At 48.4% G+C, this 27,690-nt stretch overlaps 1 protein-coding gene across 1 annotated transcript in view; it reads right to left on the bottom strand.

Annotated features, from left to right (window-relative positions):
* The window catches only part of LOC118366632 (E3 ubiquitin-protein ligase SH3RF3-like), a 90,838-nt gene that overhangs the window by 19,306 nt on the left and 43,842 nt on the right, over positions 1-27,690 (bottom strand). Inside the window, exons 2-6 of the mRNA XM_052493481.1 lie at positions 11,283-11,558; positions 10,472-10,567; positions 3,800-4,269; positions 2,924-3,094; positions 2,454-2,659 (exon numbers count right to left, since the gene is read on the bottom strand). Coding sequence (XP_052349441.1) covers positions 2,454-2,659; positions 2,924-3,094; positions 3,800-4,269; positions 10,472-10,567; positions 11,283-11,558 — 1,219 coding nt within the window. The remainder of the gene's footprint in view (positions 1-2,453; positions 2,660-2,923; positions 3,095-3,799; positions 4,270-10,471; positions 10,568-11,282; positions 11,559-27,690) is intronic.

Here is a 27,690-nt window from a genome sequence, read left to right as displayed (position 1 = left end):
TCAACCGATCACTGCCCGCACCTGCTCGCCCATCCAGCATCACTACTCTGGACGGCTCTGACTTAGAATACGTGGACAACTACAAATACCTAGGTGTCTTGTTAGACTGTAAACTCTCCTTCCAGACTCACATTAAGCATCGCCAATCCAAAATGAAATCTAGAATTGGAATCCTATATCGCAACAAAGCCTCCTTCACTCATGCTGACAAACATACCCTCGTGATAAAATAACCTCCAAAACTCTACTCAACAAACTGGATGCAGTCTATCACAGTGCCATCCGTTTTGTCACCAAAGCCCCATACACTACCCACCATTGTGACCTGTACGCTCTCGTTGGTTGGCCCTCGCTTCATACTCATCGCCAAACCCACTGGCTACAGGTTATCTAAAAGTCTCTGCTAGGTAAAGCCCCGCCTTATCTCAGCTCACTGGTCACCATAGCTGCACCCACTTGTAGCGCACACTCCAGCAGGTATATCTCACTGGTCACCCCCAAAGCCAATTCCTCCTTTGGTCGTCTTTCCTTCCAGTTCTCTGCTGCCAATGACTGGAACAAACTGCAAAAATCTTGGAAGCTGGAGACTCATATCTCCCTCACTAGATTTAAGCACCAGCTGTCAGAGCAGCTCACAGATCACTGCACCTGTACATAGCCCATCTGTAAACAGCCCATCTATCTACCTACCTCATCCCCATACAGTATTTATTTATCTTGCTCCTTTGCACCCCAGTATCTCTACTTGCACATTCATCTTCTGCACATCTACCATTCCAGTGTTTAATTGCTATATTGTAATTACTTCGCCACCGTGGCCTATTTATTGCCTTACCTCATTTGCACTCACTGTATATAGACTTTTTGTTTTCTTTTGTTCTACTGTATTATTGACTATCTTTTGTTTATTCCATGTGTAACTCTGTGTTGTTGTATGTGTCGAATTGCTTTGCTTAATCTTGGTCAGGTCGCAGTTGCAAATGAGAACTTGTTCTCAACTATCCTACCTGGTTAAATAAAGGTGAAATAAAAAATAAATAAAACCATCTCACCTCCTCCTCCATGCTTCACAGTGGGAACCACACATGCGGAGATCATCCGTTCACCTACTCTGCGTCTCACAAAGACACAGCGGTTGGAACCAAAAATCAAACAATTTGGACTCAGATCAAAGGACAGATTTCCACCAGTCTAATGTCCATTGCTTGTGTTTATTGGCCCAAGCAAGTCTCTTCTTATTGGTGTCCTTTAGTAGTGGTTTCTTTGCAGCAATTCGATCATGAAGGCCTTATTCACACAGTCTCCTCTGAACAGTTGATGTTGAGATGTGTCTGTTACTTTAACTCTGTGAAGCATTTATTTGGGCTGCAATTTCTGAGGCTGGTAACTCTAATGAACTTATCGTCTGCAGCAGAGGGAGGTAACTCTGGGTCTTCCTTTCCTGTGGCGGTCCTCATGAGTGCTAGTTTCATCATAGAGCTTCATGGTTTTTGCGACTGCACTTGAAGAAACTTTCAAAGTTCATTAAACTTTCTGGATTGACTAACCTTAATGTCTTAAAGTAATGATGGACTGTCGTTTCTCTTTGCTTATTTGAGCTGTTCTTGCCATAATATGGACTTGGTCTTTAACCAAATAGGGCTGTCTATCAGGAATCAAGGTAAGACCCAGATGTAGACACATCGAATTGACAATGGTTTAATATTCCAACAGGGGCAGGCAATAGACAGGTCAAGGCAGGCAGGGGTCAGTAAACCAGAGGTGGGGCAACGGTACCGGATGGCAGGCAGACTCAGGGTCAGGGGTAGGCAGAGTGGTCAGGCAGGCGGGTTCAGAGTCAGGACATGCAAGAGTCAAAAACCAGGAGGGCGAGAAAAAGAAAGACTGGGGAAAAGCAGGAGCTGATAACAAAAATGCTGGTTGACTTGACAAACAAGACGAAATTGCAATAGACAAACAGAGAACACAGGTATAAATACACAGGGGATAATGGGGAAGATGGGCGACACCTGGAGGGGGGTGGAGACAATCACAAGGACAGAAGATAGTGTCACACCCTGATCTGTGACACTATCTTCTGCATACCACCACTACCTTGTCACAACACAACCGATTGGCTCAAATGCATTAAGAAGGAAAGAAATTCCACAAATTAATTGAAATGCATTTCAGGTGACTACCTCATGAAGCTGTTTGAGAGAATGCCAAGAGTGTGCAAAGCTGTCATCAAGCCAAAGGGTGGCTACTTTGAAGAATATCAAATATCAAATATATTTTGATTTGATTTTGATTTTAACACTTTTTTGTCTACTACACGGTTCCGTGTGTTATTTCATAGTTTTGAAGTCTTCACTATTATTCTACAATGTAGAAAATAGTAAAAATAAAGAAAAAGCCTTGAATGAGTAGGTGTGCTCAAACTTTTGACTGGTATTGTATGTGCGGGTACTCACCCAGTTGCATGGCAGAGCGGGCCTGGTTAACTGTTTGTTGTCCAGAGCGAAGGCAGTTCTTCAGCTGAGCAGCGGCAGACTGTGGGGAGGAAGGGGGAGGTGAGGGACGCGAGGAGGAGGGGGAGGCTGCCTTACTCCCCTGTCCCGCCCCTCCCACCTGCCCTGAGAGACAGGAGTTCCGCGAACCACCCACCGCAAACGGAGCTCTGCAGAGAGAGAGGGAGAGAGAGAGAGAGAGAGAGAGAGAGAGAGAGAGAGAGAGAGAGAGAGAGAGAGAGAGAGAGCCTGAATGGTTCCAATGAGTCCTGTAAGAATAGTGACCATGATACCACTGACATCAGCTCTAGGATACTATCATCACCATAGCTGCTTATCGACTGCCTGTCACACAGAGCTATGTGTTTTAAAGGGTGTGTGAGAGATAGTGTGTGTGAAAGGAGAAGGAGAGAGAGAGAAAGTGTGTGTCTCACCGTGACACGGGGGTGACGTAGTTTCCAGGGAAGACTCCGGAAGCAGCGGTGCGTAGAGAGGTCCCTTTAAACCAGCCGTCCTGACACTTCTCTGTGACACGGTACATCTCTCCTTTCCTCAGCTCCAACTCATCTGCCTTCTGGGGCTTATACGCATACAGGGCCAGGTAGCTGGGATACACAGAGATCATTCATGATATCGGGATGAAAAAATGACTGGTATTCTTTTCAAATGGTCAAACAAATATGTAATAAAATACTCCCACATAAAAAGAGGTTCCGTACAATTGTCTCATGAACTCAAATCCAAATGGCTGGAGTAAAGAACTCAAAGAAAAATGTTGACTTCACTGTCCAAATACTGTTGGGGGGTACTGTATGGCTGGATATATGTTTGATATATGAATGTATAGGTCTGAATACATGTCTGAAGAATAATAGGAGTGAAGAGTAAACAAGGTCTCCATGCACTGCCTCTGGGTTACTATGGTAACTGGGGGACGTTTTCCCCATAGCAACAGGGCTGGTTGCCAGGTCGGAGATGGAAGTGTCTGACCTCATCAGCGGGACAACCTGCTCTGGATACTATGTGTGTGTGTGTGTGTGTGTGTGTGTGTGTGTGTGTGTGTGTGTGTGTGTGTGTGTGTGTGTGTGTGTGTGTGTGTGTGTGTGTGTGTGTGTGTGTGAGGCCTGCGCCCGGGGAAATATGTAATTAGGTGCGACAGCATCTCTATATTCATCTCAGTTTCCGTATCACCATATAGATAGGACAGCAGCTCAGAGAAAACAGACAGCATTGCTAGTCAACTCATTTACCTCTAGATTTACCAGTTAGTGAACCATGCCTGTGTGATGAGTAAACTGTACTGTACTTACATGTTGAGTGGTAGTTGGACCTTGGCTTGAGCCAGCAGTTCTGAGGTGACTGAAGCCACTCTGGGTGGAACCAGAACCCCTACTGAGGAGGGAGTGGGACCGGGGGGAGAGTCCTGTATCCGTGCAGCAGCCCTGGGGTCAGAGGAGCTGATGAGGACAGGGTGGGAGATCTCCATACTGTGTCTGTTGTTGAGCTGTGCTGTCCGCTGGGTCACACTCAGAGCTGTGAACGAGTGGCGCTTCTTAGCATTCTTCTTCCCCTCTCCTCCTTTCCTCTCCTCTCCTCCTCTCCTCTCCTCCCCTCGCCTCTGGAGGGCGCCATTGCTGCTTCCTGGAGAGGATGGGTTAGGGGCGGGGCCAGAGGAGCAGGGACCCAATGGGAGGCCGGGGGGCGGGTCAGAGCTGGGGCCAGGGATGGGATTGGGTGTCGGCTTGTCAATCTCCATCAACTGTTTGGCTGTTTCATTTAGCTAGAGTGAGGAGGAGAGGAGAAGAGAAGAGAGAAGAGGAGAGGAGAAGAGAAGAAATGAGAGAGGAGAAGAGGAGAGAGGGAGGAGAGGAGAAGAGAGGAGAGAAGAGGAGAGGAAGAGAGGAGGAGAGGAGAAGAGAGGAGAAAGGAGGAGAGGAGAGAGGAGAAGAGAGGAGAGGAAGAGTGGAGAGAGGAGAGAGGAGAGGAGAGAGGAGAGGAGAGGAAGAGAGGAGAGAGGAGGAGATGAGAATAGAGGAGAGAAGAGAGGAGAGAGGAGAAAGGAGAGAGGAGAGAGGAGGAGAGAAGAGGAGAGGAAGAGAGAGGAGAGGATAGAAGAGGAGAGGAGAAGAGAGAAGAGAAGAGAAAGGAGAGAGGAGAGAGGAGGAGAGAGGAGGAGAAGAGAAGATTGTATAGAAGATGAGAGGAAGAGAGGAGGAGAGGAGAAGAGAGGAGAGAGGAGGAGAGGAGAAGAAAGGAGGAGAAGAGAGGAGAGGAGGAGAAAAGAGAGGAGAAGAGAGGAGAGAGGAGGAGGGAGGAGAGGAGGAGAGAGGAGGAGATGAGAGGAGAGGAGAGAGGAGGAGAAGAGAGGAGAGAGGAGGAGAGGAGGAGAGAAAAGAGATGAGAGAGGAGGAGAGGAGGAGAGGAGAAGAGAGGAGAGAGGAGGAGAGGAGAAGAGAGGAGAAGAGAGTAGAGAGGAGAAGAGAGGGGAGAGGAGGAGAGAGGAGAAGAGAGGAGAGAGGAAGAGAGGATCTCAGATCTCCTGGCTCTCAGAGCCCGCCTGCTCTTGTTGGCAGAACGTCAAACCAGCCACAAAGGATCACACACACAAAGACACACACACACAACCACACGCCGCAGCCTTAGGAGTATCTATGTACTCAGTGAAAGAGGAGGAGGAGAGAACAACGTTTGTAATGCAGCTCATATCTGAGAGGATGATAGTAGTCTTGTAGTCTGTTCCTTCTAGTCAGATAATAAACACACTGAATCTGCCCAGCAACAATACTACTCACGCTACCTCACAGACGGATGCTCAGTCTCACAGTCACAGGTCCTCTCAGAGCTCGCACGCACGCACGCACGCACGCACGCACGCACGCACGCACGCACGCACGCACGCACGCACGCACGCACGCACGCACACACACACACACACACACACACACACACACACACACACACACACACACACACACACACACACACACACACACACACACGTTTGTTTTACTATCCTTGTGGGGATCAAACAACTTAATCCCATTCAATCCAATTTTCCCTAACACCTAACTCTAACCTTAACCCCAAAGCCCTGACCCTAAACCTAACCCTAATTGTAACCCTAAACCTAATTGTAACCCTTAACCTAACCCTAACTCCTAACCCTAATGTTAACCCTAAACCTAATTGTAACCCTAAACCTGACCCTAAAATAGCCTTTCTCCTTGTGGGGACCGGTAAAATGTCCCCTCTTGTCCAAATGTTCCTTGTTTTACGATCCTTGTGAGGACTTCTGGTCCCCCCCAAGGGATAGTAAAACCAAAACCAAAAACACACACACATACACCCACAAATATACACACCACAAAGGTCAATGTCAATGTGACATCATGCCATTATCAAATCAAATTGTATTTGTCACATGCGCCGAACAGTTGTAGGCCTTACAGTAAATGCTTACTCACAAGCCCTTAACCAACAATGCAGTTTTAAGAATATACCTAAAAATAATAAAGAGATAAGAATAACAAGTATTTAAAGAGCAGCAGTAAATAACAATAGTGGGGCTATACAGAGGGGGTACTGGTACAGAGTCAATGTGTCAATGTGCGGGGGCACCATTGTTAAGGTAATTGAGATAATTATGTACATGTAGGTAGAGTTATTAAAGTGACTATGCATAGATAATAACAGGGAGTAGCAGCAACGTTCTGGGGGGGGGTGCAAATAGTCTGGGTAGTCATTTGATTAGCTGTTCAGGAGTCTTATGGCTTGAGGGTAGAAGATATTTTGGAGCCTCTTGGACCTAGACATGGCGCTCCGGTACCGCTTGCCATGCAGTAGCAGGGAGAACAGTCTATGACTAGGGTGGCTGGAGTCTGACAATTTTTAGGGCCTCCTCTGACACCGCCTAGTATAGAGGTCCTGGATGGCGGGAAGCTTGACCCCGGTGATGTACTGGGCCGTACGCACTACGCTCTGTGGTGCCTTGCGGTCGGAGGCCGAGCAGTTGCCATACCAGGCAGTGATGCAACCCGTCAGGATGCTCTCGATGGTGCAGCTGGTAAACCTTTTGAGGATCTGAGGACCAATGCCAAATCTTTTCAGTCTACTGAGGGGGAATAGGTTATGTCGTGCCCTCTTCACGACTGTCTTGGTGTGCTTGGACCATGTTAGTTTGTTGGTGATGTGGACACCTAGGAACTTGAAGCTCTCAACCTGCCCCACTACAGCCCTGTCGATGAATAGGGTCGTGCTCGGTCCTCCTTTTCCTGTAGTCCACAAATCAACTACTTCGTCTTGCTCACGTTGAGGGAGAGGTTGTTGTCCTGGCACCACACGGTCAGGTCTCTGACCTCCTCCTCATCATTATCGGTGATCAGGCCTACCATTGTTGTGTCATCAGCTAACTTAATGATGGTGTTGGAGTTGTGCTTGGTCATGCAGTCATGACTGAACAGGGAGTACAAGAGGGGACTGAACACGAACCCCTGAGGGGACCCCGTGTTGAGGATCAGTGTGGTGGATGTGTTGTTACCTACCCTTACCAAACTTGAAGTCCAGGATCCAGTTGCAGATGGAGGTGGTTAGTCCCAGGGTCCTTAGCTTAGTGATGAGCTTTTGTAGTCAATGAATAGCATTCTCACATAGGTGTTCCTTTTGTCCCGGTGTGAAAGGGCAGTGTGGAGTGCAATAGAGATTGCATCATCTGTGGATCTGTTGGTGCGGTATGCAAATTGGAGTGGGTCTAGGTTTTCGGGGATAATGGTGTTGATGTGAGCCATTACCAGCCTTTCAAAGCATTTCATGGCTTCAGACGTGAGTGTTACGGGTCGGTAGTCATTTAGGCAGGTTACCTTAGTTGTCTTGGGCACAGGGACTATGGTGGTCTGCTTGAAACATGTTGGTATTACAGACTCAGACAGGGAGAGGTTGAAAATGTCAGTGAAGACACTTGCCAGTTGGTCAGCACATGCTCGGAGTACACGTTCTGGTAATCCGTCTGGCCCTGTGGCCTGAATGTTTACCTGTTTGAAGGTCTTACTCACATCTGCTGCGGAGAGAGTGATCACATAGTCGCCCGGAACAGCTGATGCTCTCATGTATGTTTCAGTGGTATTTGCCTCAAAGCGAGTATAGAAGTTATTTAGCTCGTCTGGTAGGCTTGTGTCACTGGGCAGCTCTCGGCTGTGCTTCCCTTTGTAGTCTGTAATAGTTTGCAAGCCCTGCCAGATCAAACGAGCATCAGAGACGGTGTAGTACGATTCGATCATAGTCCTGTATTGACACTTTGTCTGTTTCGTCGGAGAGCATAGCGGGATTTCTTGTAAGCTTCAAGGAGTCCCGCACCTTGAAAACGGCAGCTCTACCCTTTAGCTCAGTGCGAATGTTGCCTGTAATCCATGGCTTCTGGTTGGAGTATGGACGTAAAGTCACTGTGGGGATGACGTCCTCGATGCACTTATTGATAAAGCCAGTGACTGATGGGGTGTACTCCTCAATGCTATCGGAAGAATCCCGGAACATATTCCAGTCTGTTCTGCAAAGCAGTCCTGTAGTTTAGCATCACTGGTGCTTCCTGCTTTCATTTTTGCTTGTAAGCAGGAATCAGGAGGATAGAACTATGGTCAAATTTGCCAAATGGAGTGTGAGGGAGAACTTTGTCCACATCTCTGTGTGTGGAGTAAAGGTGGTCTCTGGATGAGCGTTTTCCTGTTTGCTTATGGCGGTATACAGCTCATTGAGTGCAGTTTTGGTGCCAGCATCGGTCTGTGGTGGTATGTAGACAGCTTCAAGAAATGCAGATGAAAACTCTCTAGGTAGATAGAGTATCTCATGATAAGCTGTAGACCACACTATCTCAGACGAGCAAAACATTGAGACTTCCTTAGATATCGTGCACCAGCTGTTGTGGTACTTTCAGCACGTCCCATTTATTTTCCAGCAATTGAACATTAGCTAGTAGGGCGGAAGGCTAGGGAAGATTAGTCACTCGTCGTCTGATCCTCGCAAGGCACCCTGATCTTATTCCACGAAATCTCAGTTTCCTTCTCCAGCGAATCACAGGGATCTGGGTCTAGTTGGGTGTCTGTAGTATGCATTGTCTTGGTGCCATTTGAAAGGAAATACTGAGGTTTGTGGAAATGTGAAAGGAATGTAGGAGAATATAACACATTAGATCTGGTAAAAGTAAATACAAAGAAAAAAAACGTTTTTTTGTTTTGTACCATCATCTTTGAAATGCAAGAGAAAGGCCATAATGTATTATTCCAGCCCACGTGCAATTTAGATATTGGCCACTAGATGGCAACAGTGTATGTACAAAGTTTGTTACGGATCCAATGAACCATTGTATTTCTGTTCAAAATGTTGTATCAAGACTGCCCAAATGTGCCTAATTTGTTTATTAATAACTTTCCATGTTCAAAAATGTGCACTCTCCTCAAACAATAGCATGATATTATTTCATTGTAATAGCTACTGTAAATTGGACAGTGCAGTTAGATTAACAAGAATTTAAGCTTTCTGCCAATATCAGATATGTCTATGTCCTGGGAAATGTTCTTGTTACTTACAACCTCATAATCGCATTAGCCCACGTTAGCTCAACCGTCCCGCAGGGGACCCACCAATCCTGAAGAAGTTTTAAGAGCCGATAAGTCGGGAGCCCCTCCCCTCCGGCGCCATCGTATTTTTCACCATGTTGAACTCAGGGGAGGCCACTACTACATTCATTTACATCAATATCACCTGCACTGTTTCCCTCTTTGTGTGTGTGTGTGTGTGTGCGTACGTACGTGTGTGTATAGACTGTAGGAGTGAATCTGTCTCAGTGTGTGACATGTCAGTTTTCCATATTAATAGATATGCTAATCAGAGCCAGACCATATGGAAATGAGTCTGATAGATTGATCCTGCACTGACGGCATCACACTCAGGGGACCAATAGACTCACACACACTCTCTTTCTGAAGGTCAGCTACACACAGACAGACAGTGAATAACTTCATCCAAATATGATGTTTTGCCTCTCGCCATCTCATGCATACTTTCCCACAGTATACACAAAACACCTGAATGTGTCCCTTATCACTGTCTTTACGTGTGTGTGTGTGTCCGCGTTTGCTCTTCCCTGAGGCAGACCCATCCTCCACCATGTGCTTTTTTGCTCTCTGTGGTCATATTTCATTTGAGCAGTGCCATGCTCACTGTGTGTGTGCTTGTGTGTGCTTGTGTGTGTGTGTGTGTGTGTGTGTGTGTGTGTGTGTGTGTGTGTGTGTGTGTGTGTGTGTGTGTGTGTGTGTGTGTGTGTGTGTGTGTGTGTGTGTGTGTGTGTGTGTGTGCGTGTGAGGTGCATTAAGTACACTAGATGAGTCTGACACTACAGCTGATGAGCTGATATCTGCACTGCGAAAAGGGCAAGCGAGACACACACACACTGTGGCAAGAGTGTCCTCTCCACCCTCACCCACTCCTAAGTCAAACTGCAGTTTTTCTTCTCCACCCACACCCACTCCTAAGTCAAACTGCAGTGTGTCTTCTCCACCCACACCCACTCCTAAGTCAAACTGCAGTGTGATTAAAGGGGTGTGAAGGGTTAATGGCGCAGAGCCACACCACCAGAGGAGAGGAGCCAGGAGGATAGCATAGCAGAGGAGAAGAGAGAGCTCCCACCTCCCTCCCTCAATGCTCCACTCCAGCTGGGGCACCCTAATTATGCCCCCCCCAAACCACCTCGTGCAGAGATAACCACACACACACACTCCATGCCGTGTCAAAGTGATGGAAGACCCTTAATTATTGATGTATCTCTATCTAATAAGACCCCCTGTGTGTGTGTGTGTGTGTGTGTGTGTGTGTGTGTGTGTGTGTGTGTGTGTGTGTGTGTGTGTGTGTGTGTGTGTGTGTGCGTGCGTGTGTGAGTGAGTGAGTGAGTGAGTGAGTGAGTGAGTGAGTGAGTGAGTGAGTGAGTGAGTTGTTACCTCTACATAGAGGATGGGGAAGATCCCGATCTTATCTCCCAGCATGCCCTCTGCCCAGTTGTCATCCACTCGTCTGATCACTGTCAGAACCTCATCCTATTAAACAGACAGGAAGTTTTTTAAGAACACCAGGAATTCTATTAATCTCTCTCTCTCTCTCTCTCTCTAATGAATTTCAGCCCATCCTTCCATTCAGACATTTAGCTAGGGAACTGCAGCTGTGATTCTGTGTGTGTCTGTGTGTGTGGAAAGAACTGTGTGTCTGTGTCTTTCTGTCCTTTGACTTGGCCCACTTTCCCCAGATCCATCCTGAGAGAGTGTGTGAACCCAGACCAGGTGCAGCTGAGGAACACACACACACACACACACACACACACACACACACACACACACACACACACACACACACACACACACACACACACACACACACACACACACACACACACACAGAATGATAGAGAGAACAAGAGATGCTGCATTCTCCAGTGTACTTAGCTGGATGAGTGTGTGTAACAGCATGAACAAATTATGAGCTTTAAAGAGGAGAGGAGCGGAGGGAATACAAATCACTGTTTATCACAAACACTGTGCTGGGAAAGGGGGGGAGAGAGAGAGAGGGTCTCTGCTCTCTCTCTTCCTCTCTCTCCTCCACAGGAGGAGGAGAATAACTATATTCAGACAGAGGTAGAAAGACAGACAGAGGAGAAGGTAGAGTGAGTAGATAAACACAAACCATTCAGTGGGCTATCATAGATGCATACACAGTGGATTACAGCGACTTAGTGTGTGTGTGAATGTGTGTGTGTACCTTCGAGAATGCCAGGCAGTCTTTGTCCTGGTCTTTGTCTTTCACCTCAAAGTCATACAGGGCCTTTCCTGTTGGTGGAGTTTGGCTCAGCGGCCGCAACAACACGATGTAACTAGCTGGAAGGAAACCGTGACAACCATTCAGCTCTCCGTGGTACCAGTTGTCGTCGACTTTACGTCGCAGGATGACGATGTCACCTTTAGCGAACTGCAGGTCTCCGGGTTCCTTCCCCTCGTAGGAGTAGAGAGCCTTCCCACAGGGCAGGGCTGGGACACTCTGGAGGAGAGAGGAGAGAGACGTTAGACCTTCCCACAGGACAGGGCTGGGACACTCTGGAGGAGAGAGGAGAGAGACGTTAGACCTTCCCACAGGGCAGGGCTGGGACACTCTGGAGGAGAGAGGAGAGAGACGTTAGACCTTCCCACAGGACAGGGCTGGGACACTCTGGAGGAGAGAGGAGAGAGACGTTAGACCTTCCCACAGGGCAGGGCTGGGACACTCTGGAGGAGAGAGGAGAGAGACGTTAGACCTTCCCACAGGGCAGGGCCGGGAGAGGAGAGAAAAAGACAGGTTAGATCAAGAAACGCTTAAGGAAGTTAGACCCTGTACTCAGTGCCTATGTCAACAACACAATTCCAAATCTGCCTGTCCACACTGGGAAGAACCAATACTGTCAGTCTCTTGGCAGACTTGGGTTCTGTTGTTGTTGATGTAAGTAAGCAGGAAGTCACCCTGCTGTATGTTCATGGCATGCTGTTCATCTCCAGTGGTCATGTGATGTCAACTCGATGTAAGGCATGTCAGCGTGTACATCTCCAGCCCTGCCCTGAGAGCAGACAGACAGACAGACAGACAGACAGACAGACAGACAGACAGACAGACAGGCACAGCCTGAGGCTCTAACTGATCTGACAGCAGCCTGACACTCCAGGTCCAGAACACAACACACAGAGCTGATGCAAGGCCAGGAAATGCACCTATATCTCTGTGTACTGTGTATACGTGTGCTCTCTCTCCCCCACTGTCCTGCCACTGACATGAACACCACACAGAAAGTCAGATGACAGAAGAAAGGGAGAGAGGGAAAGAGAGGCTGGGAGAGGGGAGAGAGAAAGAGAAAGGCAATGACAGATGAGAAGAGAGGGAGGGTAGTACTCTTCCATTCTGCGGCTCATTACACACACATCATGAAGCTCTAATGTGCAACACATTCTCCTGCATTATATCATTACATTAGCTCTGCTCTAACACACACACACACACACACACACACACACACACACACACACACACACACACACACACACACACACACACACACACACACACACACACAACACACACACACACACACACACACACACACACACACACTAATACACAGTGTTGGGACATTCCTGCCTCTTAGCAGAATGTTGTTATGGCCTCACTCACACACAAGTGCTTAAAATTTTACTAAAAAGTCATTTAAACTGTAGCTGGTACGGGTTAGATTGTAGAATAACGATAACATGCACACACGTCTTACTTGCTGCCAGTGGTGTGCGTGGTGTGTGTGTGTGTGTGTGTGTGTGTGTGTGTGTGTGTGTGTGTGTGTGTGTGTGTGTGTGTGTGTGTGTGTGTGTGTGTGTGTGTGTGTGTGTGTGTGTGTGTGTGTGTGTGTGTGTGTGTGTGTGTGTGTGTGTGTGTGTGTGTGGTGTGTGTGTGTAATGGTATAGTAAAACCAGAGTTCAGTCTATTAATCTTCATTAATTCTTTATTGAGTACCTGCAGTCAGCTACAGTCAGTCAGTTACAAAGCTAAAGTACTGCTACTGAACCAGTCAGTCAGCTACCAAGCTAAAGTACTGCTACTGAACCAGTCAGTCAGTACTGCTACTGAACCAGTCAGTCAGTTACAAAGCTACGGTACGTACTGCTACTGAACCAGTCAGTCAGTTACAAAGCTAAAGTACTGCTACTGAACCAGTCAGTCAGTTACAAAGTTAAAGTACTGCTACTGAACCAGTCAGTCAGCTACAAAGCAAAAGTACTGCTACTGAACCAGTCAGTCAGTTACAAAGCTAAAGTACTGCTACGGAACCAGTCAGTCAGTTACAAAGCTAAAGTACTGCTACTGAACCAGTCAGTCAGTTACAAAGCTAAAGTACTGCTACTGAACCAGTCAGTCAGCTTCACAGCTAAAGTACTGCTACTGAACCAGTCAGTCAGCTACAAAGCGAAAGTACTGCTACTGAACTAGTCAGTCAGTTACAAGGCTAAAGTACTGCTACTGAACCAGTCAGTCAGTTACAAAGTTAAAGTACTGCTACTGAACCAGTCAGTCAGCTACAAAGCAAAAGTACTGCTACTGAACCAGTCAGTCAGCTACAAAGCGAAAGTGCTGCTACTGAACCAGTCAGTCAGCTACAAAGCGAAAGTGCTACTACTGAACCAGTCAGTCAGCTACCAAGCTACACTGTGTGACACCAGCCCCCACCCCGGAAACACACACACACACACACACACACACACACACACACACACACACACACACACACACACACACACACACACACACACACACGCGCAGACACACACACACACACACACACTCCTCTCCCTGTCCTCCTGGGCTTTCAGGAGAAACCCACCATTACTGATCCCCACTGGGCACACACACCTCTAATTACTGCACCACAGGAGAGAGAGGGCTGGTGTGTGTGTCAGGACAGCCCAGTCCCTCTATGCAGCAGTGAGATCCCATCTGCTCCTGTGTCTGTCTGTTTAAAGCCTGTTGGCTAGCAGTTTTCTTCTCCTCTCTCCCTTCTCTTCCTCTATCCCTCCCTCTCTCCTCTTTCTCTCTTCCTCCCTCTCGATTGTCTCCCTCTCCCCTCTGCTTCGCTTCTCAGTAATAAAGAATTTTTGTCCTTGGAGGGGCACTGGGCCGTTACGTTACCTCTCTGCTACAGCTACTGGAGAAATAGTGTGTGTGTGTGTGTGTGTGTGTGTGTGTGTGTGTGTGTGTGTGTGTGTGTGTGTGTGTGTGTGTGTGTGTGTGTGTGTGTGTGTGTGTGTGTGTGTGTGTGTGTGTGTGTGTGTGTGTGTGTGTGTGTGTGTGTGTGTGTGTGTGTGTGTGTGTGTGTGTGTGTGTGTGTGTGTGTGTGTGTGTGTGTGTGTGTGTGTGTGTGTGTGTGTGTGTGTGTGTGTGTGTGTGTGTGTGTGTGTGTGTGTGTGTGTGTGTGTGTGTGTGTGTGTGTGTGTGTGTGTGTGTGTGTGTGTGTGTGTGTGTGTGTGTGTGTGTGTGTGTGTGTGTGTGTGTGTGTGTGTGTGTGTGTGTGTGTGTGTGTGTGTGTGTGTGTGTGTGTGTGTGTGTGTGTGTGTGTGTGTGTGTGTGTGTGTGTGTGTGTGTGTGTGTGTGTGTGTGTGTGTGTGTGTGTGTGTGTGTGTGTGTGTGTGTGTGTGTGTGTGTGTGTGTGTGTGTGTGTGTGTGTAGACCTCCAGTAATAGCATAGTAAATCTGTAACTATATTCCTGTTCCGAGAGCAGCATTCCATCAACCCTGCTGTTTCTGAAGGAGATCATGTACGGCTGCCCTAACACTGAGTCTATCCCTAACACATGAACTTCATTCAGACATACACATACCAACCAATGTTTCAGGACATCAAATCTAATTATTTAACACAATGGGCCTTAGAATAGGCTGTTGTTTCATCCCGTTGTTTGTCAGCAGCTAACTAAGTATGTCTGGCCAGAGACAAACTATAGGCCTATTCAGATCTCAGAAGATATTCAATTTGCTACTACACAGTAGCTAACAGTAGAGATTGTATTGGTTGCTATAGCTAACAGTAGAGATTCTATTGGCTGCTAACTAACATAATATAGTATATTGGTTGCTATAGCTAACAGAAGAGATGTTATTGGTTGTTAACTAACAGAGGAGATTATATTGGGTGCTACTTAACAGAAGATATGCTATTGGCTGAGTTAATTGGCAGATCTTCTCAGCTCTAGCTCTCAGTGGTAACAAAGTGTTAAGTTAACCAGAGCAGCTAAATATACATCCTGTCTGTTAATCACACTATCGTCTCACAGAGGAGGGAGTTCTGCTTTTATTTAGGAAGAGTGTGAATTCACAGTCATCTCTCGTCCCTCCACTCTCTCTCCTCTCTCTACTCCTAACATATGTTAACACATGTTAGAAATCTGATCAGAATAGGAGGAACAGGAACCATGTGTGGCCAGAGGGTATGGAGTCCTCAGGTTAAGACTTTGTCTAGTGGTGTTATGGTATCTGATGTGAGCTTGCTAGCTAATGAGTGCTTGCCTGCATGCCCATCTTGGAAGTAGTGTCACCCTCGACCAACCACTGCCATATTATAGTGATGTTATTATGGTGATGTTATTATAGTTATGTTATTATAGTCATGTCATTATAGTCATGTTATTATAGTAATGTTATTATAGTCATGTTATTATAGTCATGTTATTATAGTCATGTTATTATAGTCATGTCATTATAGTCATGTCATTATAGTCATGTCATTATAGTCATGTCATTATAGTCATGTTATTATAGTCATGTTATTATAGTCATGTTATTATAGTCATGTTATTATAGTCATGTCATTATAGTCATGTTATTATAGTCATGTTATTATAGTCATGTTATTATAGTCATGTTATTATAGTCATGTTATTATAGTGATGTTATTATAGTCATGTCATTATAGTCATGTTATTATAGTAATGTTATTATAGTCATGTCATTATAGTCATGTTATTATAGTAATGTTATTATAGTCATGTCATTATAGTCATGTTATTATAGTCATGTCATTATAGTCATGTTATTATAGTAATGTTATTATAGTCATGTCATTATAGTCATGTTATTATAGTAATGTTATTATAGTCATGTTATTATAGTCATGTTACAGTGTTATTATGATACCCCCTCTCCTCTAGTTGTTAGGACAATGGGATTCTGACTGTCACCCAGAGCTCGTTGTCATCATTTTACCTGGCTGGGTTATGTTGCACATATTTACATGTACATTAAGACATACATACCATGTCTGTTCCTGCATTTAGACCTCATTAGCATTCCCTGAGCTGAGTGTGTGTATACTTTGTGTCTGTACTCTCAGAGGTGACCTCATGGCAAAGGAATCTAGGCCTACATTCCATGAAGTGCAGAGTGTTGTGTGTGTGTGTGGTGTGTGTCTGTGTGTCAGTTAGTAAGTGATGGATGTTGTAAAGTGGCGTTGTGTTTCCCCTTTCTTTCCCAGCGTGCAGAATGTTAGTCCATGTTGCCAAGGCAGCCAGTGTCTATGGTGGAAGTCCAGGGGTGCAGGTGTGTGAAGGGGGGTAATGAATAATAGATGGCAAGTGGATCAATAACGCAGTGAATCACTGAGACAGACTAACGGGGGGAGAGTGTGTGTGTGTTTCTTTCAGACCATTTTTTAGATAGTTTCTCTAGTAACTTTATGTCTACTCTCCATTGAACTAGGTTTTGACTGAGATATCGCGCTCCAACCCCCCCCCACACACACACCGGGGATCCTCCCTGGAACAGCAGTTGATCCATCTCAGACTTGTCTTCACCTTGTCATCCCTCTTCCTCCCTCCCCTCCTCTATCCCTCCATCCCTGCCTCGCTCCTCTCTATCCATCTCAAAACATTTTCCTTCTTAGCTTAGCGTTGTGGCCATCTCCTCATACCATATGGTAACAGCTAGTTCAGAGCCACACTGGACACGCTTTTAAAAAACTTTTAATCTGAATTACTGGCTTTCAACTGTGCAGTTAGTGTAATGTTAGAGAGAGGGGGAATGTTTGTGTGTGTGTGTGTGTGTGTGTGTGTGTGTGTGTGTGTGTGTGTGTGTGTGTGTGTGTGTGTGTGTGTGTGTGTGTGTGTGTGTGTGTGTGTGTGTGTGTGTGTGTGTGTGTGTGTGTGTGTGTGTGTGTGTGTGTGTGTGTGTGTGTGTGTGTGTGTGTGTGTGTGTGTGTGTGTGTGTGTGTGTGTGTAATGTTAGCCACCTCTGGCAAGCCTCCAGACGCCGGTGTCCTAGCTTCGTAAGTGTGTAAGTGTGTGTGTACGTGTGTGTGTTCAGCCTTCTCCAATTACTAACAGATTACTCTCACATGGTCAAAACAATAAACAGTTGTGGAGTATATTTTAGGAAAAGGTTTCACTTCCTGCGTGTCCATAGAGAGTCAACATAACAGTATCACAAAGGACATGGCTCAGTAGTGTGTGCGTATTCAACTCTTATTAAACTGTGGGATAAAGGGATGGATGGGGGAAGGACAAGGACGAGAGGAGGATATTTAAATAAAGGGAGATTAGTGAAAGGCAAAGCTTGATTAAAGTTTCTTTCTATCCTCTCTCCCTCTCCCCAGTAGGAAACTGAGGCAGAGAACCAACACACAAATCTACAGAGAGTATCTATTGTTCCTCCATGCTCCCGGCTCTGCTGGGCTCAGCCCATTGGCTCTCCTGCTCAGGGGAAAATCTGCCACTGAGACACTGGCTGAGATCACTACAGAGCCATTATTCACTCGCTTGGAATCTTGGAATCTGGGAATAGAGAACAACACACACACACACACCGTGTGATAAGGAGAGACTAATCTCCTCTCTAATAGAAACCTCATTAGCACAGTTCTGTCCCTCCGAGCCATCCACTCTGACCCACCGTGCTGCCCCAGAGTCAGTAGTCCGCATAGATACAGACCGAGAGTGTGTTAGAGTGGACGGGCAGGTAGGACGTAACAGACTGCAGAGTTCTGGGTTTATATCAACTCTATTAAACCTGCTCCTCTTTGATAATCACTCAGCTAATGACTGTCTAAGAGAGAGAGGAGAGAGTCATTTCTGTAGTCCCACTCCCAGGCTGCTATATCTCCTGTCTCTCTCCATAGGAAATATAGAAATATATTGTGGAAAAAAGAGGGGGGTACACAGTAGTAGATAGAAGGTGCTCTTTGGCAAAGGGGTTAATTGGTTATCAAGAAAACAATGACGACCAACCCAGCCAGCTACAGAAGGTTCTGGGAACCATATGTTTCTTAGACATTATGGACGGTATGTGGATAGAATATGTAGTATATCTGAAATATACGTGGATAGAATATGTAGTATATCTGAAGAATATGTAGGATCATATAATAGTATATGTACAGCAATAGTTGAATAAAATGGCCTTACATATGAAACATATGAAGTGGGTAAAACAGTATGTAAACATTATTAAAAAGTGACCAGTGTACCATGTCTATGTACATACAGCAGCTGCCTCTAAGGTGCAGGGTTGAGTAACCGGGTGGAGGCCAGCCAGTGACAGTGACTAAGTTCAGGGCAGGGTACTGGGTGGAGTCCAGCCAGTGACAGTGACTAAGTTCAGGGCAGGGTACTGGGTGGAGGCCAGCCAGTGACAGTGACTAAGTTCAGGGCAGGGTACTGGGTGGAGGCCAGCCAGTGACAGTGACTAAGTTCAGGGCAGGGTACTGGGTGGAGGCCAGCCAGTGACAGTGACTAAGTTCAGGACAGGGTACTGGGTGGAGGCCAGGCAGTGACAGTGACTATGTCACGCCTTGGTCTTAGTATTTGTGTTTTCGTTATATTATTTGGTCAGGCCAGGGTGTGACATGGGTTTATGTTATTGTATTTTCGTATTGGGGTTTGTAGTATTTGGGATCGCGGCTGATTAGGGGTGTTGTATAGGCTTGGCTGCCTGAGGCGGTTCTCAATCAGAGTCAGGTGATTCTCGTTGTCTCTGATTGGGAACCGTATTTAGGTAGCCTGGTTTCGCTGTGTATTTTGTGGGTGATTGTTCCTGTCTCTGTGTAGTTTCACCAGATAGGCTTTAATAGGTTTCACGTTCCGTTTGTTGTTTTCGTATTTGTATAGTTATTTCATGTATCGCTTTTTTCCTTTCATTAAAGACATGAGTAACCACTACGCTGCATTTCGGTCCGACTCTCATTCTACAAACGAAGAACGCCGTTACAGACTAAGTTCAGGGCAGGGTATTGGGTGGAGGCCAGCCAGTGACAGTGACTAAGTTCAGGGCAGGGTACTGGGTGGAGACCTGCTAGTGAAAGTGACTAAGTTCAGGGCAGGGTATTGGGTGGAGGCCAGCTAGTGACAGTGACTAAGTTCAGGGCAGGGTATTGGGTGGAGGCCAGCTAGTGAAAGTGACTAAGTTCTGGGCAGGGTATTGGGTGGAGGCCAGCTAGTGACAGTGACTAAGTTCAGGGCAGGGTATTGGGTGGAGGCCAGCTAGTGACAGTGACTAAGTTCAGGGCAGGGTACTGGGTGGAGACCTGCTAGTGAAAGTGACTAAGTTCAGGGCAGGGTATTGGGTGGAGGCCAGCGAGTGACAGTGACTAAGTTCAGGGCAGGGTATTGGGTGGAGGCCAGCTAGTGACAGTGACTAAGTTCAGGGCAGGGTATTGGGTGGAGGCCAGCTAGTGACAGTGACTAAGTTCAGGGCAGGGTATTGGGTGGAGGCCAGCTAGTGACAGTGACTAAGTTCAGGGCAGGGTATTGGGTGGAGGCCAGCTAGTGACAGTGACTAAGTTCAGGGCAGGGTACTGGGTGGAGACCTGCTAGTGAAAGTGACTAAGTTCAGGGCAGGGTATTGGGTGGAGGCCAGCTAGTGACAGTGACTAAGTTCAGGGCAGGGTATTGGGTGGAGGCCAGCTAGTGACAGTGACTAAGTTCAGGGCAGGGTATTGGGTGGAGGCCAGCTAGTGACAGTGACTAAGTTCAGGGCAGGGTACTGGGTGGAGACCTGCTAGTGAAAGTGACTAAGTTCAGGGCAGGGTATTGGGTGGAGGCCAGCTAGTGACAGTGACTAAGTTCAGGGCAGGGTATTGGGTGGAGGCCAGCTAGTGACAGTGACTAAGTTCAGGGCAGGGTACTGGGTGGAGACCTGCTAGTGAAAGTGACTAAGTTCAGGGCAGGGTATTGGGTGGAGGCCAGCGAGTGACAGTGACTAAGTTCAGGGCAGGGTATTGGGTGGAGGCCAGCTAGTGACAGTGACTAAGTTCAGGGCAGGGTATTGGGTGGAGGCCAGCTAGTGACAGTGACTAAGTCCAGGGCAGGGTACTGGGTGGAGACCTGCTAGTGAAAGTGACTAAGTTCAGGGCAGGGTATTGGGTGGAGGCCAGCTAGTGACAGTGACTAAGTTCAGGGCAGGGTATTGGGTGGAGGCCAGCTAGTGACAGTGACTAAGTTCAGGGCAGGGTATTGGGTGGAGGCCAGCTAGTGACAGTGACTAAGTTCAGGGCAGGGTACTGGGTGGAGGCCTGCTAGTGAAAGTGACTAAGTTCAGGGCAGGATACTGGGTGGAGGCCAGCTAGTGAAAGTGACTAAGTTCAGGGCAGGGTACTGGGTGGAGGCCAGCTAGTGACAGTGACTAAGTTCAGGGCAGGATACTGGGTGGAGGCCTGCTAGTGAAAGTGACTAAGTTCAGGGCAGGATACTGGGTGGAGGCCTGCTAGTGAAAGTGACTATGTTCAGGGCAGGGTACTGGGTGGAGGTCAGCTAGTGACAGTGACTAAGTTCAGGGCAGGATACTGGGTGGAGGCCAGCTAGTGATGGCTATTTAACAGTCTGGTTGCCTTGAGATAGAAGCTGTTTTTCAGTCTCTCGGTACAATCTTTGATGCACCTGTACTGACCTCGCCTTCTGGATGATAGCGGGGTGAACAGGCCGTGGCTCAGGTGGCTGAGGTCCTTGATGATTTTCTTGGCCTTGCTGTGACACCGGGTGCTGTAGATGTCCTGGAGGGCAGGGAGTGTGGCCCCGGGTGCTGTAGATGTCCTGGAGGGCAGGGAGCGTGGCCCCGGGTGCTGTAGATGTCCTGGAGGGCAGGGAGTGTGGCCCCGGGTGCTGTAGATGTCCTGGAGGGCAGGCAGTGTGGCCCCGGGTGCTGTAGATGTCCTGGAGGGCAGGGAGTGTGGCCCCGGGTGCTGTAGATGTCCTGGAGGGCAGGGAGTGTGGCCCCGGGTGCTGTAGATGTCCTGGAGGGCAGGCAGTGTGGCCCCGGGTGCTGTAGATGTCCTGGAGGGCAGGGAGTGTGGCCCCGGGTGCTGTAGATGTCCTGGAGGGCAGGGAGTGTGGCCCCGGGTGCTGTAGATGTCCTGGAGGGCAGGCAGTGTGGCCCCGGGTGCTGTAGATGTCCTGGAGGGCAGGCAGCGTGGCCCCGGGTGCTGTAGATGTCCTGGAGGGCAGGGAGTGTGGCCCCGGGTGCTGTAGATGTCCTGGAGGGCAGGGAGTGTGGCCCCGGGTGCTGTAGATGTCCTGGAGGGCAGGGAGTGTGGCCCGGGTGCTGTAGATGTCCTGGAGGGCAGGCAGTGTGGCCCCGGGTGCTGTAGATGTCCTGGAGGGCAGGCAGTGTGGCCCCGGGTGCTGTAGATGTCCTGGAGGGCAGGCAGTGTGGCCCCGGGTGCTGTAGATGTCCTGGAGGGCAGGCAGTGTGGCCCCGGGTGCTGTAGATGTCCTGGAGGGCAGGCAGTGTGGCCCCGGGTGCTGTAGATGTCCTGGAGGGCAGGCAGTGTGGCCCCGGGTGCTGTAGATGTCCTGGAGGGCAGGCAGTGTGGCCCCGGGTGCTGTAGATGTCCTGGAGGGCAGGCAGTGTGGCCCCGGGTGCTGTAGATGTCCTGGAGGGCAGGCAGTGTGGCCCCGGGTGCTGTAGATGTCCTGGAGGGCAGGCAGTGTGGCCCCGGGTGCTGTAGATGTCCTGGAGGGCAGGCAGTGTGGCCCCGGGTGCTGTAGATGTCCTGGAGGGCAGGCAGTGTGGCCCCGGGTGCTGTAGATGTCCTGGAGGGCAGGGAGTGTGGCCCCGGGTGCTGTAGATGTCCTGGAGGGCAGGGAGTGTGGCCCCGGGTGCTGTAGATGTCCTGGAGGGCAGGGAGTGTGGCCCCGGGTGCTGTAGATGTCCTGGAGGGCAGGCAGTGTGGCCCCGGGTGCTGTAGATGTCCTGGAGGGCAGGCAGTGTGGCCCCGGGTGCTGTAGATGTCCTGGAGGGCAGGCAGTGTGGCCCCGGGTGCTGTAGATGTCCTGGAGGGCAGGCAGTGTGGCCCCGGGTGCTGTAGATGTCCTGGAGGGCAGGCAGTGTGGCCCCGGGTGCTGTAGATGTCCTGGAGGGCAGGCAGTGTGGCCCCGGGTGCTGTATGTAGATGTCCTGGAGGGCAGGCAGTGTGGCCCCGGGTGCTGTAGATGTCCTGGAGGGCAGGCAGTGTGGCCCCGGGTGCTGTAGATGTCCTGGAGGGCAGGCAGTGTGGCCCCGGGTGCTGTAGATGTCCTGGAGGGCAGGCAGTGTGGCCCCGGGTGCTGTAGATGTCCTGGAGGGCAGGCAGTGTGGCCCCGGGTGCTGTAGATGTCCTGGAGGGCAGGGAGTGTGGCCCCGGGTGCTGTAGATGTCCTGGAGGGCAGGCAGTGTGGCCCCGGGTGCTGTAGATGTCCTGGAGGGCAGGCAGTGTGGCCCCGGGTGCTGTAGATGTCCTGGAGGGCAGGGAGTGTGGCCCCGGGTGCTGTAGATGTCCTGGAGGGCAGGGAGTGTGGCCCCGGGTGCTGTAGATGTCCTGGAGGGCAGGCAGTGTGGCCCCGGGTGCTGTAGATGTCCTGGAGGGCAGGGAGTGTGGCCCCGGGTGCTGTAGATGTCCTGGAGGGCAGGCAGTGTGGCCCCGGGTGCTGTATGTAGATGTCCTGGAGGGCAGGCAGTGTGGCCCCGGGTGCTGTAGATGTCCTGGAGGGCAGGGAGTGTGGCACCGGGTGCTGTAGATGTCCTGGAGGGCAGGCAGTGTGGCCCCGGGTGCTGTAGATGTCCTGGAGGGCAGGCAGTGTGGCCCCGGGTGCTGTAGATGTCCTGGAGGGCAGGCAGTGTGGCCCCGGGTGCTGTAGATGTCCTGGAGGGCAGGCAGTGTGGACCCGGGTGCTGTAGATGTCCTGGAGGGCAGGCAGTGTGGCCCCGGGTGCTGTAGATGTCCTGGAGGGCAGGCAGTGTGGCCCCGGGTGCTGTAGATGTCCTGGAGGGCAGGGAGTGTGGCCCCGGGTGCTGTAGATGTCCTGGAGGGCAGGGAGTGTGGCCCGGGTGCTGTAGATGTCCTGGAGGGCAGGCAGTGTGGCCCCGGGTGCTGTAGATGTCCTGGAGGGCAGGGAGTGCGGCCCCGGGTGCTGTAGATGTCCTGGAGGGCAGGCAGTGTGGCCCCGGGTGCTGTAGATGTCCTGGAGGGCAGGGAGCGTGGCCCCGGGTGCTGTAGATGTCCTGGAGGGCAGGCAGTGTGGCCCCGGGTGCTGTAGATGTCCTGGAGGGCAGGCAGTGTGGCCCCGGGTGCTGTAGATGTCCTGGAGGGCAGGCAGTGTGGCCCCAGGGAAGTCTTATTGAAACATTCCGTGAACGTTTTGTCATTACTGGCCTGTAAGGATCAGGTTACAGTGGATCAAGGTTCTACAGAGACATCTCTCCCTCCCCCAGAGGGAGGAGGTACAGAGGGATTGATGGGGGGGTTATGACACCTCACGCCCATTGTAAATCTTAAGGCTGCAGACAAATCCATTTTCCTTTAGGGTTTGGGACTGGAATGCCTGTGTGGGCCTTATGGAGAATCTACCTCAGAACTGTAACATGCAATAAATAGACTTTGGGACATTATATTCCATCAGCCAAAATGGTGGTAACAATGATAGATGGAATATGAAAATGAATGTCGATTTTGTTATGTTATTACCTTGCCTTGTAACTAGCCACGCCCCAGGGAACCCAGAGAGGGTGTCATAAAGATGGGAATGCCCCTTTCTACCCTGGGGTATAAAACATGCAAGTTAACAATTTACATCGCAGACTAAGTTTACCATGCGCTGCAGCCGAGGTTTATGACTAGTTGTGACCCTGAAATGCAACACGAGGAAGAGGACAAAGGGAACGTCTTAACAATCAATGCCTATCCCACGAACTGCCGCTCTTATCGGTCAGAACTATAATGCATGTATTTACTTGTTGAAGGTCTCTCTCTCTCTCTCTCTCTCTCTCTCTCTCTCTCTCTCTCTCTCTCTCTCTCTCTCTCTCTCTCTCTCTCTCTCTCTCTCTCTCTCTCTCTCTCTCTCTCTCTCTCTCTCTCTCTCTCTCTCTCTCTCCCTCTCTCTCCCTCTCTCTCCCTCTCTCTCTCTCCCCTCTCTCTCTCTCTTTTTATTAACAGCCAAGACGTCTCAAAGCTGATACAGACACAGCCAAGACGACTCAAACCTGATACAGACATACCCAAGACAACTCAAAGCTGATACAGACAAACCCAAGACAACTCAAAGCTGATACAGACATACCCAAGACAACTCAAAGCTGATACAGACATACCCAAGACAACTCAAAGCTGATACAGACATACCCAAGACAACTCAAAGCTGATACAGATACAGCCAAGACGACTCAAAGCTGATACAGACATACCCAAGACAACTCAAAGCTGATACAGACATACCCAAGACAACTCAAAGCTGATACAGACATACCCAAGACAACTCAAAGCTGATACAGACATACCCAAGACGACTCAAAGCTGGTAGACATACCCAAGACAACTCAAAGCTGATACAGACATACCCAAGACAACTCAAAGCTGATACAGACATACCCAAGACAACTCAAAGCTGATACAGACATACCCAAGACAACTCAAAGCTGATACAGACATACCCAAGACGACTCAAAGCTGATACAGACATACCCAAGACAACTCAAAGCTGATACAGACACACCCAAACTGTAAATCACCGCCAAATAACACTTATGTTAATGAGATATTTCTGGAATATAATTTTCAATGAATTTGATAAATCTTTAAAAACCCGTTAAAATGTTTCCATTATGGGGTGTGTGGTGCCTGTCTGCTGAATGGTGTTGTCATATGAATGTGTGTGATATCACACAACTCACACAGCACAGATGAAGAGAGAGAGAGAGGAGAAAGAAAGACACACAGACACAGACACACAGACATAAACACAGACACAGACTAGCTCCTGTCGACTGTGAGGGGTGATGATGAGGTCATGGGGTAAGGGTGAGGTCACTGAGGCAGCCGTGCTCCTGTATGTCCCGCTCAGCAGTGTGTGTGTGTGTGTGTGTGTGTGTGTGTGTGTGTGTGTGTGTGTGTGTCTCCCTTACCCTAACCTCATCTGCTCAGCTCAATCAGCTGGGATACAGTCCAGTGTAATAGAGAGACAGCGACCCATGCTATGATGTAAGTGAGACCAGCCCTGAATGGAGGAACAACCCGTGTGTGTTTGTCTATGTGTGTGTTTGTCAATGTGTGTGTTGTCTAGGTGTGTGTTTGTGTATGTGTGTGTTTGTCTATGTGTGTGTTGTCTATGTGTGTGTTTGTCTATGTGTGTGTTGTCTATGTGTGTGTTGTCTATGTGTGTGTTGTCTATGTGTGTGTTTGTCTATGTGTGTGTTGTCTATGTGTGTGTTTGTCTATGCGTGTGTTTGTCTATGTGTGTGTTGTCTATGTGTGTGTTTGTCTACGTGTGTATTGTCTATGTGTGTGTTGTCTATGTGTGTGTGTTGTCTACATGTGTGTTGTCTATGTGTGTGTTTGTCTATGTGTGTGTTGTCTGTGTGTGTTGTCTATGTGTGTGATGACTATGTGTGTGTTGTCTATGTGTGTGTGTTGTCTATGTGTGTGTTTGTCTATGTGTGTGTTGTCTATGTGTGTGTGTTGTCTATGTGTGTGTGTTGTCTATGTGTGTGATGACTATGTGTGTGTTGTCTATGTGTGTGTGTTGTCTATGTGTGTGTTTGTCTATGTGTGTGTTGTCTATGTGTGTGTGTTGTCTATGTGTGTGTGTTGTCTATGTGTGTGTTTGAAAGCAGAGGAAATGTGTGTTCCAGCAGGGTCGCCAGAGAAACCAGCGAGTCAATGATATACAATCAACCACAAATACATTCTTCATCTGTTAATAATGTATTATTCATCATCTGGTATGTCAATTATGTATTAACATGAAATATTAACACTATTTGTGTATTTGAACTAGACTAGTACATGTAGCCTACTTCTGCCAGCCTAAGGATGAATAATATTTCAAACAAAAAAATAAGATATTCAATTACTTCCACATATTCTATGACCACATCAAATGAAAAGCCTTCAAAGTTAAGTGGATGTGTTGAGCTACAGATCAGCTGAGCTGTTTGGCAGTGACACAAGCAAGCAACTCTTCAACAAGATATCACTCTCACGCACTCTCCTTCTCTCTCTACATATCACTCTTTCTCACTCCTTCACTCTCTACACATCACTCTCTCCTCTCTCTAAATATCACTCTCTCCTCTCTATACATACTCTCTCTCTCCTCTCTCTACATATCACTCTCTCTCCTTTCTCTACATATCACTCTCTCTCTCCTCTCTCTACATATCACTCTCTCTCTCCCCTCTCTACATATCACTCTCTCCTCTCTCCTCTCTCTACATATCACTCTCTCCTCTCTCCTCTCTCTACATATCACTCTCTCTCTCCTCACTCTACATATCACTCTCTCCTCTCTATACATACTCTCTCTCTCCTCTCTCTTCATATCACTCTCTCTCTCCTCTCTCTACATATCACTCTCTCTCTCCTCACTCTACATATCACTCTCTCTCTCCCCCCCCTCTACATATCACTCTCTCTCTCCTCTCTCTACATATCACTCTCTCTCTCCTCACTCTACATATCACTCTCTCCTCTCTATACATACTCTCTCTCCTCTCTCTACGTATTACTCTCTCTCTCCTCTCTCTACATATCACTCTCTCCTCTCTATACATACTCTCTCTCTCCTCTCTCTACATATCACTCTCTCTCTCCTCTCTCTACATATCACTCTCTCTCTCCTCACTCTACATATCACTCTCTCCTCTCTATACATACTCTCTCTCTCCTCTCTCTACACATCACTCTCTCTCTCCTCTCTCTACATATCACTCTCTCCTCTCTCCTCACTCTACATATCACTCTCTCTCCTCCCTCCTCTCTCTACATATCACTCTCTCCTCTCTCCTCTCTCTACATATCACCCTCTCCTCTCTCCTCTCTCTACATATCACCCTCTCCTCTCTCCTCTCTCTACATATCACCCTCTCCTCTCTCCTCTCTCTACATATCACCCTCTCCTCTCTCCTCTCTCTACATATCACTCTCTCTCTCCTCTCTCTACATATCACGCTCTCCTCTCTCCTCACTCTACATATCACTCTCTCTCTCCTCTCTGTACATATCACGCTCTCCTCTCTCCTCACTCTACATATCACTCTCTCTCTCTCCTCTCTCCTCTCTGTACATATCACTCTCTCCTCTCTCTACATATCACTCTCTCTCTCCTCTCTCCTCTCTGTACATATCACACTCTCCTCTCTCTACATATCA

The sequence above is a fragment of the Oncorhynchus keta genome, chromosome 34 (assembly GCF_023373465.1).
Source record: "Oncorhynchus keta strain PuntledgeMale-10-30-2019 chromosome 34, Oket_V2, whole genome shotgun sequence".
Taxonomy (NCBI): domain Eukaryota; kingdom Metazoa; phylum Chordata; class Actinopteri; order Salmoniformes; family Salmonidae; genus Oncorhynchus; species Oncorhynchus keta.
The sequence above is the reverse complement of the archived record's forward strand: the minus strand, read 5'-3'. Positions and strand labels throughout refer to the sequence as shown.